The sequence below is a fragment of the Chrysoperla carnea genome, chromosome 3, assembly GCF_905475395.1.
Source record: "Chrysoperla carnea chromosome 3, inChrCarn1.1, whole genome shotgun sequence".
In the NCBI taxonomy this organism is placed as follows: domain Eukaryota; kingdom Metazoa; phylum Arthropoda; class Insecta; order Neuroptera; family Chrysopidae; genus Chrysoperla; species Chrysoperla carnea.
In genome coordinates this window covers 54,679,772-54,697,044 of record NC_058339.1, presented here as the reverse complement: position 1 = coordinate 54,697,044, position 17,273 = coordinate 54,679,772, and the positions used below count along the sequence as shown (strand labels likewise).

At 29.3% G+C, this 17,273-nt stretch overlaps 4 protein-coding genes across 4 annotated transcripts; 2 read left to right on the top strand and 2 right to left on the bottom strand.

Annotated features, from left to right (window-relative positions):
• Positions 1-2,403: 2,403 nt before the first annotated feature.
• Positions 2,404-3,024, bottom strand: LOC123296397 (male-enhanced antigen 1-like). The gene has a single exon (XM_044877863.1). It carries the CDS (start codon positions 2,867-2,869, stop codon positions 2,405-2,407), a length of 465 nt encoding a protein of 154 aa, XP_044733798.1. The 5' UTR covers positions 2,870-3,024; the 3' UTR covers position 2,404.
• A 964-nt stretch (positions 3,025-3,988) lies between these two features.
• LOC123296116 (transforming growth factor beta regulator 1) lies at positions 3,989-7,905 on the top strand. Its single transcript, XM_044877577.1, has 5 exons — positions 3,989-4,096; positions 4,157-4,268; positions 4,343-4,408; positions 4,475-4,754; positions 6,011-7,905. Exons 1-5 carry the CDS (start codon positions 3,989-3,991, stop codon positions 6,417-6,419), a joined length of 975 nt encoding a protein of 324 aa, XP_044733512.1. The 3' UTR covers positions 6,420-7,905.
• Positions 7,906-8,252: 347 nt separating this feature from the next.
• LOC123294482 (etoposide-induced protein 2.4 homolog) lies at positions 8,253-14,099 on the bottom strand. Its single transcript, XM_044875527.1, has 6 exons — positions 13,800-14,099; positions 13,557-13,723; positions 11,433-11,688; positions 10,660-11,003; positions 9,432-9,506; positions 8,253-9,183 (listed from the first exon to the last, which is right to left on the bottom strand). The coding sequence occupies exons 1-6, from the start codon at positions 13,812-13,814 to the stop codon at positions 9,072-9,074; spliced, it is 969 nt and encodes a 322-aa protein (XP_044731462.1). The 5' UTR covers positions 13,815-14,099; the 3' UTR covers positions 8,253-9,071.
• On the top strand, positions 14,084-16,434 carry LOC123294483 (trafficking protein particle complex subunit 4). Its single transcript, XM_044875530.1, has 3 exons — positions 14,084-14,401; positions 15,345-15,623; positions 16,235-16,434. Exons 1-3 carry the CDS (start codon positions 14,227-14,229, stop codon positions 16,432-16,434), a joined length of 654 nt encoding a protein of 217 aa, XP_044731465.1. The 5' UTR covers positions 14,084-14,226.
• The last annotated feature ends 839 nt before the right edge of the window (positions 16,435-17,273 follow it).

The following is a 17,273-nucleotide window of genomic DNA, read 5'->3' as shown; positions in this document are numbered from 1 at the left end:
CATGCCAAAGTCGATAGGAAAAATTGTTGCTATAGATCTTTCATCAGAAATGATTCAACATGCTACAATTTCTCATCAACATTCAAAAATACAATTTCAACAATTAGATATTGGGGTAAAAACTTTGCCAAAACAGTTTATTGGAAAATTTGATCATGTATTTTCTTCCTATTGTTTGCACTGGCTTCAAGATCAAAGGTAATATTTATCTGTTTGATTCAAATCTTGAAATAAAAATTTCAACTAAAGTTTTAATTAAAATAGAATAGTCCACAGTATGAAAGTATTAATTTTCATTGATTACTTTCCATACATTAATTTAGGTTCATTGTGACGAGTCTGAAATTTTATTTATGCATAAACTTCAAAAATCATTTGATTCTATATCCGGTAAAAATGGTTGTCCATAACCCGTTACCTTAAAAATGCAATTTTAACAGTGGCGAACCATGATAACCCTTACGTCTCGATATATTTTGATTTTCATCAATTTTAAGCTTTTGAGACGCATTTCAAAATTTTCCGTAACTCATTAAAGAAATAATTGTGTAGATAATTTATCTGATTGATAAAATGATTTGGAAAAAGTTCCTTGAATAACAAAGAAAATTTGTTTTTAGTTTCATCAAAATCCCCCAAATTGATTTCAAGTTAAATCCATTCAAACGTGAACATGAATAAATAATTGCATATAATAAATAATTTTATAATAATTATAAACAAAATTATTTGCAGGAAAACATTTCAGAATATATATGACGTATTAAAACCGAACGGTGATTTACTTGTATCATATCTAGCAAGCCATCCATTATTTTCACTATTTGAAACCGTTTCTAAATTTGAAAAATGGAAATCGTTTATGACAGATTGTAACATACGAATAGCTCCTTATCAAAAATGTTTGAATACTGAAAAAGTGCATAAACAAATTCTAGAAAGTATTGGATTTGACGTTAAAATATGTAAATGTGAAAAACGAACATTTCTTTATAAAGATTTAATATCTTGGAGAAGTAAGTAAGACTGATTTTAACAGGCATATTTTTTTACTTTAAACTTTTTTTTTTCTCCACCAGTTTACAAATTTTACTAGTTTTTATACATAAGTCTTAAAAATATTGATGCTACGAATAAAATATTTGAATAGGTGCGTTCATAAGATCACCTAAAGAGTTCATTTCCGGTTGCCTATCTATCTGTCTGTCTTATCTATATTAGCTCAATCAATTGTTTGTTTTCACTTGTTTTATATCTAATTTTCAACCACTTTTCTATAAAATTTGTTTTCAGGAACTATGGAAGGTGTAGATCCGTTCATTAATCGAATACCGGAATCAAGTCGAAGAGAATATCTCGATGATTACATGACCGAAAGTCAGAAATGTGGATTAATATTAGAAAATAATACTGTTAATACTCCGTATGAATTACTTATTGTTTATGCTCAAAAAAGATTATAATGATGATCTTCAAGAAGATTTAGATGAGTTAGACCGGAAACTGTGCCTACGAAATTACATTAAAAAATAAAAAATAAATAAATAAATAAAACTATATAATAAACAGAACAGAGCTAGCCCCAGGTATAAAAAAGGAGAACTATCTTAAATAGAAGTTAAAGTAAAAAAGTGTCCATCTAAAAACAGCAAATAACAGTTACAAAATTGACCAGTATGGCGCTTGTGTAGCAGGAGGTGTTTGATGTGAAATTCTCTATCCTTCTCGAACAACTTTTTTAGATCTTTATCTTACTCTTATTACTTTGAGCACTTCTTTTAAAACTTACTCTTTTGTTACAGCAGCGCCATTCTTATTTGCTGCTTTTCGATGGACAATTTTTATATACAGAGATGGTTCTCCTTTTCTTTACCCTTCATATTAAAGCCATAAAACACATTAGATTAGTTAATATCTGTATCAAATTGTTAACAAAATTATATGCAGAATGTAGAAATTTTAAAGCATGTGACGTATTTTATGGATAGCTGATAGAGACTTGGAGAAATTGCCGGTTTCAACTTCTGATAAACTGCTGGTTAAAACTTACTGTATTTGGTAAATTGTATCGAATACAAAATCTTCAGGAATAAGAAGTTAATTCAAAAATAAATAAATTTGAGCAAGTTTATTTAACATTATATAATAGAAATACGAGTTAATTTTCTAGTTAAAAATTTATTCATTAAGTTTGTACAAAAATCTGTTCTTTAAGTTAATACAAATTTGTTAAATGTTCCCAAAATATTTTACTAGAACTTATTTAAAGTATATTAATATATTAATCACAATTTTTAACTACATATTAAAGTTCCATCATTTTATTAATAAAAATAAGAATTAAAATAATTTGTAATTTAAATTAAACAATTCATAAATACTTTTAATTAAATACTTTTTATAATTAATTTTGTTGGATTTTCTGTTGTTTAATCCAATCTTGTAATTGTTTTTTAAAATCTTCATCAGGAATAACAGCCGCCCATTCGGGTATCGATGATGCTGGCAATGTAAAATTAGCCATAGCATTTCTAATTTGATCCTCTTTAGCTGCATCCATAGGTATTGTAGCCACTGATGGTGTTGACCAAATTTCTTTTAATATTTCCTCATCAATACTTGGAGCAGTTGGTAAATTTGAAATTTCAGGTGCAACAGCTGACGCATTGTCAATATCGTCATCACTTTCATAAGAACTTTCCACCAAGTCAGGTGCTACAGGAATTGGTTCGTATCCATCGTATTCAAAACCATCGTCTTCGTCACTTTCATCATTACTATCGCCTCCTAAATGATCATTTTGTAATGATGGTACTGGTTTTATTTCTGGTGTTTCATCTGGAGGATCTGGTGAATATTGATACACCATTTTATAAAATATTTATATTTCAAGTAAATATAATTAAAACACTGGGCACCCCAAACACTGTAATAAAATTATTAAATTCTTCAATAAATTTAAATTTTATTCCATTAATGCCATAAATTTCAAAATGTCATTTTGACAGTGACAGTTCAACAATAATATAACTGATCTTGTCTATAATAAGTTCATAGTTCTAAATCTCTAGTTCATACTCTTCTAATCATGTTCTAACTAATTAGAATTCTATATTAAGTAGAGCCCTAAGTTCTAGGTTCTAAAACTTATATCAAAAAGTTGGATTTCAATATGAAAATTAAAAAAATTTATCGAAATAGCATTATTTAAGGATTTGACAGAGCTTTGTTTGGAAAGTTGGCAATACTGAACGATTATTATACCATGTATATATGAAATATACATAGTATATTAAGTTTAGTCCATAGAATATATAATGGTTTAGTCCAAAGTTTGCAACGCTTAGAAATATTGATGCTACGAACAAAATTTTGGTATAGGTGTTCATAAAATCACCTAATTAGTCCATTTCCGGTTGTCTGTCCGTCTGTCTGCCAACACGATAACTCAAAAACGAAAAGAGATATCAAACTGAAATTTTTATAGCGTACTCAGGGAGTAAAAAGTGAGGTCGAGTTCGTAAATGAGCAATATAGGTCAATTGGGTCTTGGGTCCGTAGGACCCATCTTGTAAACCATTAGAGATAGAACAAAAGTTTAAATGTAAAAAATGTTCCTTATAAAAAAAATAAAGAACTTTTGTTTGAAACATTTTTTTTGTAAACATCACTGTTTACCCACGAGGGCGTTAATTAGATGCAAATTTTATAGTATGTATTAATATAAGAATATCAGTTATGTGTGTGTGGCTATTTAAAAGTGGATATTTTGTTATTTACGTGACGTCAAAAAACAAGCGATAGCGTCAACACTGTCTAAACATGGTATTTCAACAATTAACTCAGCCAATTGTTTGTTTTCACTTATTATTATTATTATTATTATTATTATTATTATTATTATAAACTTGATTTGTTTATCACCTTTAATTAAAAGTCAAAAATAATAATCTGAAGGATTGGGACTTAGACGTTAATTAGGAAAATAATGCCGTTTTTACAAAATAATATTCATGTTAAAGAAGAATATGATTCAAATTTAAAATATAAAAAGAAATATTTTGAATTACGGAATGTGATTAAAAATTTAGTTTATGTAAGTGCATATTTGGTTTACTTCTTTAATTATTTTTATTTATGATCATATTAATTACAGGAAAATGCAGCATTATGTGATTTAGTAACAGATATACAAGAAAAAGTTAATCTTGTTAAAGAGGAAAGAAAATTTTTACTTTTAAAGCTTTATCAATTTGACCCTTCTTTATGTAAGTCAATTAAGAAAAATAATATTTCAAGTTATTATAAAAGGGCAATTTTAAATTATTTCTTAATTTTTCAGTAAACATTTCTAATCCTCCTGATGTAAATAAAAAGATCAAAAAGAGAACCAATTCTGATACACCCGGTTAGTACTCCTCATAGCATCTTGCCCAGCTTTCAAATCTTTTAAATTGTATAAATTTTTATCTAGATATTAAACCATCAAAACGGAAGCCTGTGTTAAAAATAAAAAAGAAGTTAGTTCAACCAATTCCGCTCGATAGTACAGGACGTCCTGTGTTTCCAATCAGTTTAGGCGATCTTACAATACATTCATTAGGAGAAGTTCTCACCGATAGACCCGAATTTCATTCAGAAGATGTAATCTATCCTGTTGGTTTTGTATCAACACGAATTTATGGGAGTGCTAAGGATCCAGAGAAAAAATGTGTTTATACCTGTAAAATTTTTGATGGTGGTAATGGACCCAAGTAAGTATTTTTCGTTCTAAATTTTAAATTATCGAATTTTTGTAAATAAACCAAGCTTCTAGATTTAAAATAAGTCAAGCTATAACACTCCAGTTTGTAAATTTTAAAACTAAACATCTCCTAGTTGATTGTTTCTTAGTTTCTTGATAGTTTATTTGTTGTTCTTTGGAAGTCCGAAATGGCGAAATAGACTAGGTTTAAAATTTTGAGGTTTTTAAAATATATATACAAGGTAAATAATTGAGGCAATTAAATTATTTTCATGTATCGTTCAATTCATTTTTTTATACCCTGTTCAAATGTTTGGTATAAGTGTTCATAAAATCACTTAAATAATCCATTTCAATTTGTCCGTCTATCCGCCCCAGGGCCTTAACAAGTAGGCAGAATAGGCAGTTGCCTGGGGCCCCCGAAAAATGAAAAAGACTAAAATTTTCTTACAAACATAAAATTCTAGAGAGTGAAAGAAAAATATAATCAGAACTGAAAATAAATTTTACTCAAATAAATAAAACTCAATTGACCGCATTCAAAAGGCGACGACCGACGAACTAGAAAAGGTACCTAAAAAGGACATTTCCGACTCATTTGACAAATTGTATGAGCGTGCAAAGAAGTGTATCGAAGTGAAAGGAGAGTATATTGAATAATAATCCTTATTAAAAAGAATCAAAGCTGCTGAAAGAGCTACAACGCGACAAGAGCGACTCGAGATGTTAGGTATACTTTGCATTGAGTCAAATTTATTGAACAAAATCGATATTGATGATATAATTGATGAAAACGACATGTTTGAAATGTAGATAGTAATTTTATTGGTATTATTACATTGTGACAATAAAATTTTTATGAAAGATATAAGTTTGTATTTTCTAATCGAAAAAAGAAGGGAACGGACGTGTAAAAAAGGGCCTCCAAATTGATGGTTGCCTAGGGCCCCATTCAGGGTTAATCCGGCCCTGACCCGCCCGTCCGCCCGTGAACACGATAACTTGAAAACGAAAAAATGTCAAGCTGAAATTTGTATAGCGTACTCAAGACATAAAAAGTGATTTAAAGAGGAAAGGTCGAAAGGTTGCAAATAATTGTGTTGGTTTTTAAACTTTTCTAATTTATTAAAAATAATGCAAGCATTGACATTCAAAACTTTCTATACAGGGCATTTCAACAAATAACTCAGTTAATTGTTTATTTTCACTTTTTTTTCTTTAGTTTTGATCAAAATGTGTAGCATTCTGTTATTTATTTTTTTTTAGATTTGAAATAGCAGCTGATTCAGATTTAGAAGCTCCCATTGTTGGTATGTCAGCTGATTATTGTCACACACAATTACTTTTACTAATCAATTCCACAATTCAAGAGCAAGTAGTAAGCACTCGACCCAAAGGAAATGAATTCTTTGGTTTAACACATTCAACAGTATTAAATCTAATACAAAGTTCACCCGGTACACGTAAATGTGTAAACTATAAATGGAGTAAATTTGAAGTGAGCAAACACAGTGAACCAATAACAGATGATAACGATGCAACGCTCAGTTACGATTCGTTACAACGTAGTATAACATTTAGCAAATATCATATGGTACCAGAAATCAAGGAAGAACCACCGGATGAAATAATGGATACATCGTCGAATACTTTACGTGATTTACTTATGTCCTGACATGAAACTGGTCTTCCATCAAATACTCACATTTCATTATCGTGTAATATTTATCTTAAACATTAGATGCATGAACAAATTTATTTTTTAATTAAAATATAATTATTTGTACTTAATAAAAATACTTTGGTCGTATTTAGAGTAAGTTCTGAGCTGCTTCGTGGAACTTTAAGAAAAGGTATCTATTATCAATATATAAACAGTAAAAAAAATTATTTACTAAATCAACCAATTTTGTCATTGACCATACCAATTTTCATGTAGGGTCGCCGAAAATCTTCGTACATTATGCATTTTATTGTTTTCGTATCAGAAATCTAACAATAATCTAAACCTGAAGCTCAGAATTGATCTGTACACAACCATTGTTAATATTTCTCAAGTACATTATTGTCATAAAGTTTAAAATTCCCGGTGGAAAGGTTCTATTTAACGTGGTTCGGAAAATTTTGGTTGGGTTCCCAAGCTTCACATTTGAGGATGACTGAGTTTTTTTGTTATTCTAGCAGGAAGATCATCGAATAATAAATGATAAAATCATTTTTATCTACGCCCGTGGAATATAAAAACTACTTTTCTCGCTCATTTTGAGAGCGAAAAATACTTCCATTACCACACTCATTGTCGTCATGAACACTCATTTTCAATTTAAAAATTTGACCTAATTACTGTCAAAATATAAATTAGTGAGTTAAAACCGTTGGGCAGAGTATGGTGCGACCCCTGAGGTCCACACAAATAACTTCCCAGTATAATAAAAAGTTTAAAAAAAATTAAAACACGACCGAATGTTATGAAAATCTTTTCGGATCATATTGCCGTTAACACGCTTCGATTGACATGCCAACGAAGTCGATATCATTTTTTGTTCGCGCGATATCGACGAAGAACAAAATTTCTATGGACGTATACTTGCGGACTTTAAAAATGCGACAAAGCTGTATAATAGATATATTTGGTGGTTGAAAATAACACTTTAATTAATATGTGTTTTAAGTTTTAATGCCACCAAATATATTTGATATACAGTTTTGTAGCATTTTTAAAATCGGCAAGTATACGTACTCCAGATTGGTGTCAATGCCTTGTCTTAGCCATGAAACGTAAAGATATGTTGAAAATTTCCATTTCGAAAATCGGACCCATTCACAGATTATAATTTTATATAATAAACTATAATCTGTGTTCAATTAAAATGGTTTACCGATACCTTAAAAAAGAACGAACACCCCGCTTTATTAATATAATTAATTGTCGGACAAAATCGTTTATTATTCATCATCTCTCTTTTGGACTAAAGAAAGAACGAGTAGCCATCAATTTGAAGCTTGGATGCCAACCGTTTTAAAAGTAAAATATGTAAAAAAAATTTCAACTATATGACTCCAGTGTATTTTTTTTTTTTACAAATTGTACCAAATTATACACTATGTCTTAATATAAAAGTTATATCCGAAAGAATTTAAGCCAATATTATAACCCCTGCCTCCATAACATTTTAAAGAAAAATAAAGTAAGTTTTATTTCTAAAAAAGCTTTTATTTATTATTTACAAAACATGTATAAAGAAATATATGTATGTACAAGTCCTTTGTTTTGTGACAAAAAAGAACCATATTTAATGCCGCCTTTAATTTTTTGGTTCTTCGAAAATTTCGAAAGTCATGGTTCGAAAATAAGGCAGCAAATAAATACAGTTTCAAAACATATAAAGCTATTATTATATATATACAATATATACAGGATTTCCAAAACTTCAGAAACATATAAAAACAAAATCGACATTTTAGAGAAAAAATTTAACAACAAAATATTTTTATTTTTGACATTCATTTTGAGTCGACATATTAAAAACAATTAAAACACCATTTATTTATTACAGACTACTTAGAAGTACTAATCCCGAAAAATGGGTTAGGACTCAGATACTGATGCAACTCACATACATTTTTGGGATTCCTCTTAAACACATTTCTAACCTGCTCCAATAATTCCCACTCACGTTTACTTCGAAAAACATATTTATTTATTGGATCTAATCGCTGTTTATACCAACGATATCGGCGTCTGGATTTTTCTGACCTTTTACAAAATATTCTTCATAAGGTAAAGTGGCTAACTCACACGCCATTTATCAAGCGCTTACACTTTTGTATTGGTATAAAAAATGTCGAGCAAATTTGAACAGAATTAAATTTTTAATTGTAAGTAATCGATGTAAACGTGAATGAAAATGATCGGAGTAGACTAGAAACGCTTTATGAAAGAATACCAACCATTGATGTGAGTTACGTCGGGATCAGTTCCGACTCATTTTACCATCTAAGTCAGGACTGGTATAGTACAATTTTTTTTAGCGTAATATCGAAGATGCATGATTTATCAATTTTGGAGGAGACACTACGCCACACGAGCGTTAAAAATGGCGGACCCGTTTTCAAATCAATAAATTTTATTTTAAAATGATTTATCCATAAAATGATTCACGTAACATTTATGTTCCAACACACTGATAATCAATGTTTTGAGAAATGGAATTAATCCGGAAATCTTGTAATATAACAATTTACATACAATAAATATATATGATAAAATTCAGTCCTCAGACCATCCCTCATAACGAGACCTATATAAAATTTTTAAAAGTAAAGATCATCTTCGCACTGGTGCTGATTGAATTGTCCTACTACTTTGACCAATTGATTGATTGAAAATATAATTTGATATTGCAACCACTGGTGAAAATAATCGTAATGGGTAGTCACTAAAAATTAGAATATTTTTTGTTAGCTTTATTTTACTGAAATTGGAGAGATTAGGGAAGAGATTGTTATTGAAATGAAATGAATCATTATTGTGTGTCGCAGATTTGCCTTTTCGACTATATTGCCATTCTGGCGAATTAACTTTTTTGTCATATATTGAAAAGATAAAATTGCCGTTTCTTTATACCTTCAAATAATATAACAGACAAACAGACAAGAATGTATACATGCTAAGAAAAAGAATTACCATTTTCCTGTAACTGGACTTGCTTCATTACCACTTATAATAAATATAGGAAATAAAATTGAAAAAATTGAGCCACTAAAATGATAAAAATAAAATTAATACACAATATTACACTTTAAACATAAAGAGCATGTAAGTCCTGAAAATCAGTTAAAATTTGATAAAGCTGTTGTCTCCCTACAGTATCGTAAAAAAGTTTTGGTGGGGTTGGTAAGAGTATAACATGCATTCCGTCAAATAATGTGTTATTTTTAACTTTACAATACCACGCAATTTCTTTTTGAAATAAAGTATGTTATTTACACTTCAGTGAAATAGGATATAAAATATAAAGGTAATACAATACGGGAAGCAAAGAGGATTTTCTCGACAGTAAATGTGACGCTTTTAAAACTCACGCAATTAATGAATTATTACCCATGTGCATGTATCCTGTAAACATAAACAGGGTGAGCTACGCTAATTACGGAAAAATGTATTAACCAAAGCTGTTCAGGGCATTCGCCTGTGGCCATGACTTTGACCTGCAATTATCGATACACTTATGCGTATTTTCTTTCGCTTTAAATGCAAAAATGACATATTTTTAAGTCGCATTTCCTCATAAAGCTAACGTTTTACGAAAAATGTTTTAAACAATAATTGTTTGTTTTTTTGTAAGGTTCAACTTTCTAATTCAAAGTGTTATTCTATCTCTTACCGTTTAGGATCTAAATTGAATATTAAGGAAATCTGAAGAACTAGGTTCAATCTGATATCAGAACATAATGTACTCCCCCCCCAAATCATACTCTACAACTTTTGTTTAAGTTATTTTTTGATTGGTTAACTACAAAATGAGATATTTAGATGTATAGATAAAAATGACCCACCCTAGGTTCAATCTGATATCAGAACATAATGTACTCCCCCCCCCCCCAAATCATACTCTACAACTTTTGTTTAAGTTATTTTTTGATTGGTTAACTACAAAATGAGATATTTAGATGTATAGATAAAAATGACCCACCCTGTATACAGGTGCAAGTTTTTATTTAAAGAATAATTGAATATATATAAAAAGCAAATAAAAAATTGACAAAAAATAATGACTACTTTTCTATTATGCTTAGTTTAGGTGCTAAGTTAAGTAGACCTGATGTTAATTTGTTATCATTGAAAACCTTTTTTACATGATGCCCAGGACTTACATTATTCGAAACACTGAATTTTTAACAACTAAACGTACCTTATATATAATGAGGATGTAAATTGTGTTAAAATTGCTAATGGCATACCAAATCCAATAAAATATGGCCAATTATTTTCAATAAATGTTAAACGTCGATGTAATTCCCATCCCAAATTGAACCATTTATATTCAAATGCATATAACGAATATAATAAACATATATGCACCATACATGCGATTTCAGCCACAAACATTATTGGTATTAAATTAACTAGCATGCTTTGTATTAAAAATAATGTTTGTACTAATGTACTAAATAATGAATCGGCTATTAATTTACTTAAACTTGACATAAATTGTGGACGTCCACGATAAAAACGAAAACATGAATCTGCAATATCCTGTAAAATAATTTTTTAATTCGTCAAAAAAATTGCACTGAATCACCGAGACTCGAATAGAATCGTTAGCTATCTGGAGTAATATTTTCAAAACTACCAGGCATTAATTCGATGTTAATAGCTGACGAGGCAACATTTTTGAGTAAGTACTGCCCAGTGAACACGTTTTTTATGTATGTAATAATTACATCACACAGATGTTACCAGTTTCTACTTTTTTCTACTATTTGACATAATCATTAAATAAAAAAAACTCGTAGCGCAGAAGCTGCATTAGCCAAGCGTATTTTTCAAAAATCACAAGAGTATTTTTTTGCTTAGAACTGATTGAAAAATACAAATATTTTCTATTTTGAAAATATCAAAATTTTGTATTATGCGCATTATAGGCGCCCATAAAAATATACAATAAAAAAATGAAAATAGTACCTGAAACCAGAAACAGTTGATAACTTTAATTAAAAAGAACAATGGTATAACCCAGCATACTTCAAATATTCGGGACAAAACCCACTCCATTAAATTCCACATAAACATACCAGTAGATGAACTTTCTCCAAATAAAAATGTTAATAATAATTTTAAAGCTGGTAGTGCTCCATAATTAAATAAAATAATACTTAATAAAAATATAAAACCATTTAGAAAACAACCTTGTAAAAATCGTTTTAATACTTTCGATTCTCTGAAAATAATCATAAAATTTCTTACTCTACGAAAATATTAAATGTACGATCAAAGTTTCGGAAAGAAGGAAAAAAAGGTTTTCTAAACTATAATTATCGCAGTCAATTATCAAATAGATAAATAAAAAAATAACAAAAGAGATGATCTATAATAAAGAAAAGATCACGAAATTTTATTGAAATGGGGATATTCATGTATTTTTTTTATATTTTTAATTCATTGTTTACACCGTTATAACAAAGTATAAAAAATAAATATTGCTTAAAAATGCTGTATTTACATGCAGGGGCGTAACTACCGCAATATCAGCCGTATCAATGATACCCCCCGGGCTACAGAGGCCCTCAGACTAACAATTTACACAATGTATATTTAACCATGTAAACTCACAGCAGTATATTAATGCATCCCTATCTTATAATATTTGGTTACAAGAAAATACCATCGATATTTTATTGCAAAGTGAAATCAATAGTAAAATTACAGTTTGGAGAGAATTATATCTAATTATGATCCTATTGTAAAATAACTTATTTTAAAACCGAAGGGGGCCGCAGCTCAATGAGCCCCCCCCCCCAACCAATTTTGATATAGGGCCCCTCCAAGGCGAGCTACGCCACTGTTTAAGTGTAAAAAATATTTAAAATACATTATAATTTAGAGTTATTGAAACGCAGTTTTTTGGCGCTCTCTGTTGATGACGTATAAGTACGTGATCTGTCAATTGTGACAGTTCAGTGTATAATTTACACTTTAAAAAAAAGAATTTACAACACAGAATTTACGCTCGTTATTATTAAGTTTTCTAATAAAAAGCCGCAGAATAGTATAATTTAATGAAATACCATATAAAATGTAAGTAATTAATATCATTCAGTATGTCAACAAATTTGACAAGCCCGTACTATGATGTCACGTCCGTATAAAAATTTGAATATCCGTTTTAGAAATTTTTAAATGCCCTCACTGAATTTGTACTTTTATTAATTAATTTTAAGTAATTAAAAAGATATTAATTACTAAAATAATGGTTTAGTGAAATGTCCAGTCATTAAAGTTACGGAAGAAAAATATTTGAACCAAATTTAAATTTTATGAATATTCCCTTATTTGGAACTATTTTCTTTATCTTATTATTGTATAAAGTGATTTTTAACGATTGAAGATATAAAACATCATAAAAAATTTATTCCAATTAAATTAAATGGGTTTCACTCATCTTTTGTAGCCTACATATTTTCATAACATTAATATAAACTTAATTCAAGTTTTAAGTAGATTATTACAGACAGTCGAATTTAATTAAACATGAAAATGTTTAATCTCTAATTTGGGAACTTAGTTATGGTGACGAGATATTTTTTTTATTGTTTAATTTATAAAAAACTTCATTTTCAAATATTTATTGCCTTTTTCTAAAAATTCGACATGTGAGGAGTACACAAAGAGTAATAGTTATTAAAAAATAGATCAAAACCTGAAATATTTTTCGTAAACATTTGCTATAACCAAATTTAAAGGAAAACAAGCGAGAATTTGTAAAATTGTTTAAGCCATTGGAACTTTGCTATCATTTTTGTTGAAATGATTAATATTTTCAACATTTCGGACCCTCAATTTTTATTTGGTTTATTGATGCTCTATTTTATTGGAGAAGACGACTTTTTGGCAAAATGAGCCCCTTTTCGAATATAGAAAGTAGATTAATTCAGAAAGTATCTTCCCATTTACTAAATTTCATTTAAAATGAAAAAATTCCACATATCTTCAGTTTTTATTATCACTAAATAGATAAAATACTTTTCAGTCCAAAGTAATTGTTACGTCCCTGAAAATATTTAATTGCTATCACAACAATAAACTTACTCGAAATGTTTCGTTGGTTTGATAGCTGCGTCATCTTTTGTTTTTTGCGTTACTTTCACGGGAGATTTGCCAAACGATCGCTCGTTCATTTCCTTATCTAAATATCCTAAAACTAAGATTCCACGCATACTATCTAATAAACCTTTGCCAAAGGCATATAATATTCCCTAGAAAAATAAAAAAAAATATACATTTTCTTTAATATTATTTTTTTGTAAAATGAAATTTTCTTTGTACTCTTACCCTACAATTATCCATTCTATTTTATCTTTTCTTATGAAAAACATTCACAAATTGAAATAACAATATTGTTCGAACAAATTAAGTACATTAGAAAATGAATTTAAAAAAAAAAATCCAAATGATTACATCGACATTTAAAAATAAATTATTCTGTAATTTCACTGTTTTAAATCGAAGTTCAAAGCCCCATGCACAGCAGGTTTATTGTTTTTATTACTCAGCAATGTGCAGGTAATTATTTTTTTTTATTCAGCGTACAAAAAACTCTTGAACTGCTCTGAATGACAAGTGAGATATGTATGAATTACATAACCTAAAAATAAGTTTACGTCAAAGTGGCTGTCAAAGTTCGTTCTTTAAAAGGAGTATTTATTGATCACTTTTTATTTGAAGAAAAATTAGAAATTGGTTTTTATGTTTTAAAAAAATGGTTATTTATGGCGTGTATATAGTTTCAAAATCTGGAGGGTTAATATTTAACCATGATCATAATGTACCGAAATATGAAACGGAGAAAACATTCAGTTATCCGTTGGATATTAAATTAATTTATCAAAATAAGAGTATTGTTGTAGTTTTTGGACAGCGTGATAATATTAACGGTGGGTAAAATATTTTCAATATAAATAAGTGCAAGCATACAAGTGCATTAGTATTGTGAACTGATACCGATTCTCCGAAAATCCCCAACCAGAAAGATTATTATTTAAAGTAAACTTTTGGAACTATGGAATATAACGTAATTTGTTATATAGCAATGATCGTATCATGAAAAAACTGCTGAAGATATCGAGCTGCGACCTTTTTTAAGTTCTTGATAAGTTAGTAATCATTATAAGCTGTTTTTAATGACAATTTAAGTTATAAAATGTGTGCTTGTACGGAATGATACAAAAAAGAAAAACATCCATTATTATTTAGGGGGAATACCTACAAGGATAAAAGTTTGATTTACCCTGGAATTAAAAATAATGAAAATTTAATCATAATGAAATTAAACCTATGTAAAGTTTTTAAGCTTGCACTATATTACTTTTATAAGAACATAAAGAACGTCAGCCCAATCTCATGTCAATTTAAATAATTTTGCATCAGATACTTCAACTTCAAAGAAGTCATCATCAGTTTAAAAGAACTCGCCTCTTTCCTAAGAGTTCTAGGAAAGAGGCGAATGTAGGAGTGATGGAAGACTTGGAATTAATGAGAATTTCCTCTTGAGTCAAGTGAGGGATTCAATGATTCCTCTTTAGGGTGCGAAATATCCAAAACTGAATTTGATAATTGTTCATGTTTTACTCCTTAGCCTTTCAAAAGTTTTCGAGAAATTCTCTCCTCGACTTCGATTAGTTTCATGTTTCCCTCTCTTTATCTGTACTTAGATGATAAATTTGAAATATCTGTCTGATTATAAGGTTGAAAAGGTCAAGAGAGCGTATGATGCTTTGGTCGGAAATAATTCAGATCTCAAAGAATGTTATAAAGCTGGCACTAAATTGAAATTTTAAAAACTTCAATATTATTAAAACTTGAACTCTCCTTTTTTAGTTGGAAATGTATTATTAGCTGTAAATGGAATTGCAATAACAAATCGTCAACTGGATGATGGACGTGATGTATTCGATGTGATCGAAAATAAAGAAAATTATCCATTAAATTTAAAGTTTGGTCGACCAAAAATGACCACCAATGAAAAAATATTTTTAGCTAGCATGTTTTATCCATTATTTGCTATTGCAAGTCAATTAAGCCCAGAACCAAAAAGTTCTGGTATTGAAGTTCTTGAAGCTGATAAATTTAAATTACATTGTTTTCAAACATTAACAGGTTATTATAATTTTTTGTTTGTTATTTATTCTTGAAATTTGAGCCAGTAATAAGAGCCCAATGTAAGAGTCCTCACAAGTAAGTGCATAATAGAAGTTGGCGATTTCATGATAAACTCTTGCATAAAAAATTGAGTAGTTTGCGAAGCCACAGATTTGAAACTGAACGTGAGTTTGGCATAAGTATACAAACTAGCCAACCTGGTCGATCTACACTTATGCTAAAATAGTTTTCCATTGGAGTAAAATTTTGAATTGCTGAGCTCTGTGCGAGGGGTATCGCACAATATTTATATATAACCGCGCATAAAATGTATATTTGTACACTTTGCCAATAATAGGTGTGTGTTACAAACGTTTGCAAGCGTTTGTGAGCGGTTGCAAACATTTGAGAGCGAATTTTTTAAGAAAAAAAATTGAATAAAATATGCTTCATACAAAGCGATAGTCCTATCCTACAGAGCATTCAACTTTCGGCATTTTCTTTCAATTGTGCACAATCTCTTTTATTGGCTAAACGCACCCATTATGTCCCTTAACAGTACCGTACCTTGTGGCTCTGTTTAAAACTAAACTTTGAAAAATGTTACCAATATATTAATTTGTTTTCAGGAGTTAAGTTTATGGTCGTTGCAGAACGTACACAAGCTGGAATGGAAATATTATTAAAGAAAATCTATGAACTTTATGCAGATTATGCTTTAAAGAATCCTTTTTATTCCTTAGAAATGCCCATACGATGTGAATTATTCGATACACATTTACAAGCTCTATTAGATCAAGTTGAAAAATCTGGAATAACAAATGTTTAAAATTTATTTTCTTCATTAATTAATATATCGTTAGTTCATAATTTTTTTTATATGCATTTAATTATTATTAAATATAATTGTTTATTTATTGTTAATTTATTGTTAATTTAAAATTCGCAAGTATACACTTGGAAAGCCTAGAAGAGCCAAGGAAAACTCAGGGAAGTTGAAGGTGATCATGAAAATTAATTTCTGGTAATAATGGTATTCAAGATGTAGAAATTTTTGGAAAGTGAGAACGAGTTAGAGAAAATTCAAAGTAGATAAATGTGGTCAAGAAAGTCAATAAAATCGAGGGCTCAAGTAAAATTTTAAAAGAGCCTTTTTTTTAAAAGTCTAACAAAATCTTAACAACTGGAAACAATGAACGATTTCGGAAATATGAAAAATTTCTAATAACATAGATGTTATACCGTTTGCTAAATCTGAAAAACTTCGTTGATCGCGATCATACGACATATTGTACGAATGCCACAACATCGACCTGCCAATGCAGAATGGATGAACCATGAGAGTAGATCACAGTATCGTTGGTATGAGAAAATGGAAAAAGGTCTAAGATATTTATCTTAACGTAGAACATGGAGACCACACGAGGTAACCGAACTCCATGTAACCAAATGGCTGTCACAAATAAGACAGTAGTGTTCGTTTTGTACCGAAATAGTGGAGCGAGGGTAAAGTCCATTTGGGTTATATTCAATGGTGTAAGGCGACAGATTGATTAAAAGAATATGACACATTTATGTAGTATTTCGTTCGTATGTTCGTATTTATTTCGAATACTTTCTGCTATTTCGTTGACAAATTTTATCAATTCTCCCGCTTGAGCACAGATT

Bases quoted from the DNA above. Each gene is read 5' to 3' on its own strand.
- LOC123296397 (XM_044877863.1), bottom strand. From the start codon at position 2,869: ATGGTGTATCAATATTCACCAGATCCTCCAGATGAAACACCAGAAATA.
- LOC123296116 (XM_044877577.1), top strand. From the start codon at position 3,989: ATGCCGTTTTTACAAAATAATATTCATGTTAAAGAAGAATATGATTCA. The intron at 4,269-4,342 runs GTAAGTCAATTA...TTAATTTTTCAG, and splicing joins TCAATTTGACCCTTCTTTAT to TAAACATTTCTAATCCTCCT. The intron at 4,755-6,010 runs GTAAGTATTTTT...ATTTTTTTTTAG, and splicing joins GATGGTGGTAATGGACCCAA to ATTTGAAATAGCAGCTGATT.
- LOC123294482 (XM_044875527.1), bottom strand. The intron at 11,689-13,556 runs GTAAGTTTATTG...GATTATTTTCAG, and splicing joins AAACCAACGAAACATTTCGA to AGAATCGAAAGTATTAAAAC. The intron at 9,184-9,431 runs GTAATTCTTTTT...TCTAATTTTTAG, and splicing joins AGTCCAGTTACAGGAAAATG to TGACTACCCATTACGATTAT.
- LOC123294483 (XM_044875530.1), top strand. From the start codon at position 14,227: ATGGTTATTTATGGCGTGTATATAGTTTCAAAATCTGGAGGGTTAATA. The intron at 14,402-15,344 runs GTGGGTAAAATA...CTCCTTTTTTAG, and splicing joins ACAGCGTGATAATATTAACG to TTGGAAATGTATTATTAGCT. The intron at 15,624-16,234 runs GTTATTATAATT...ATTTGTTTTCAG, and splicing joins TTGTTTTCAAACATTAACAG to GAGTTAAGTTTATGGTCGTT.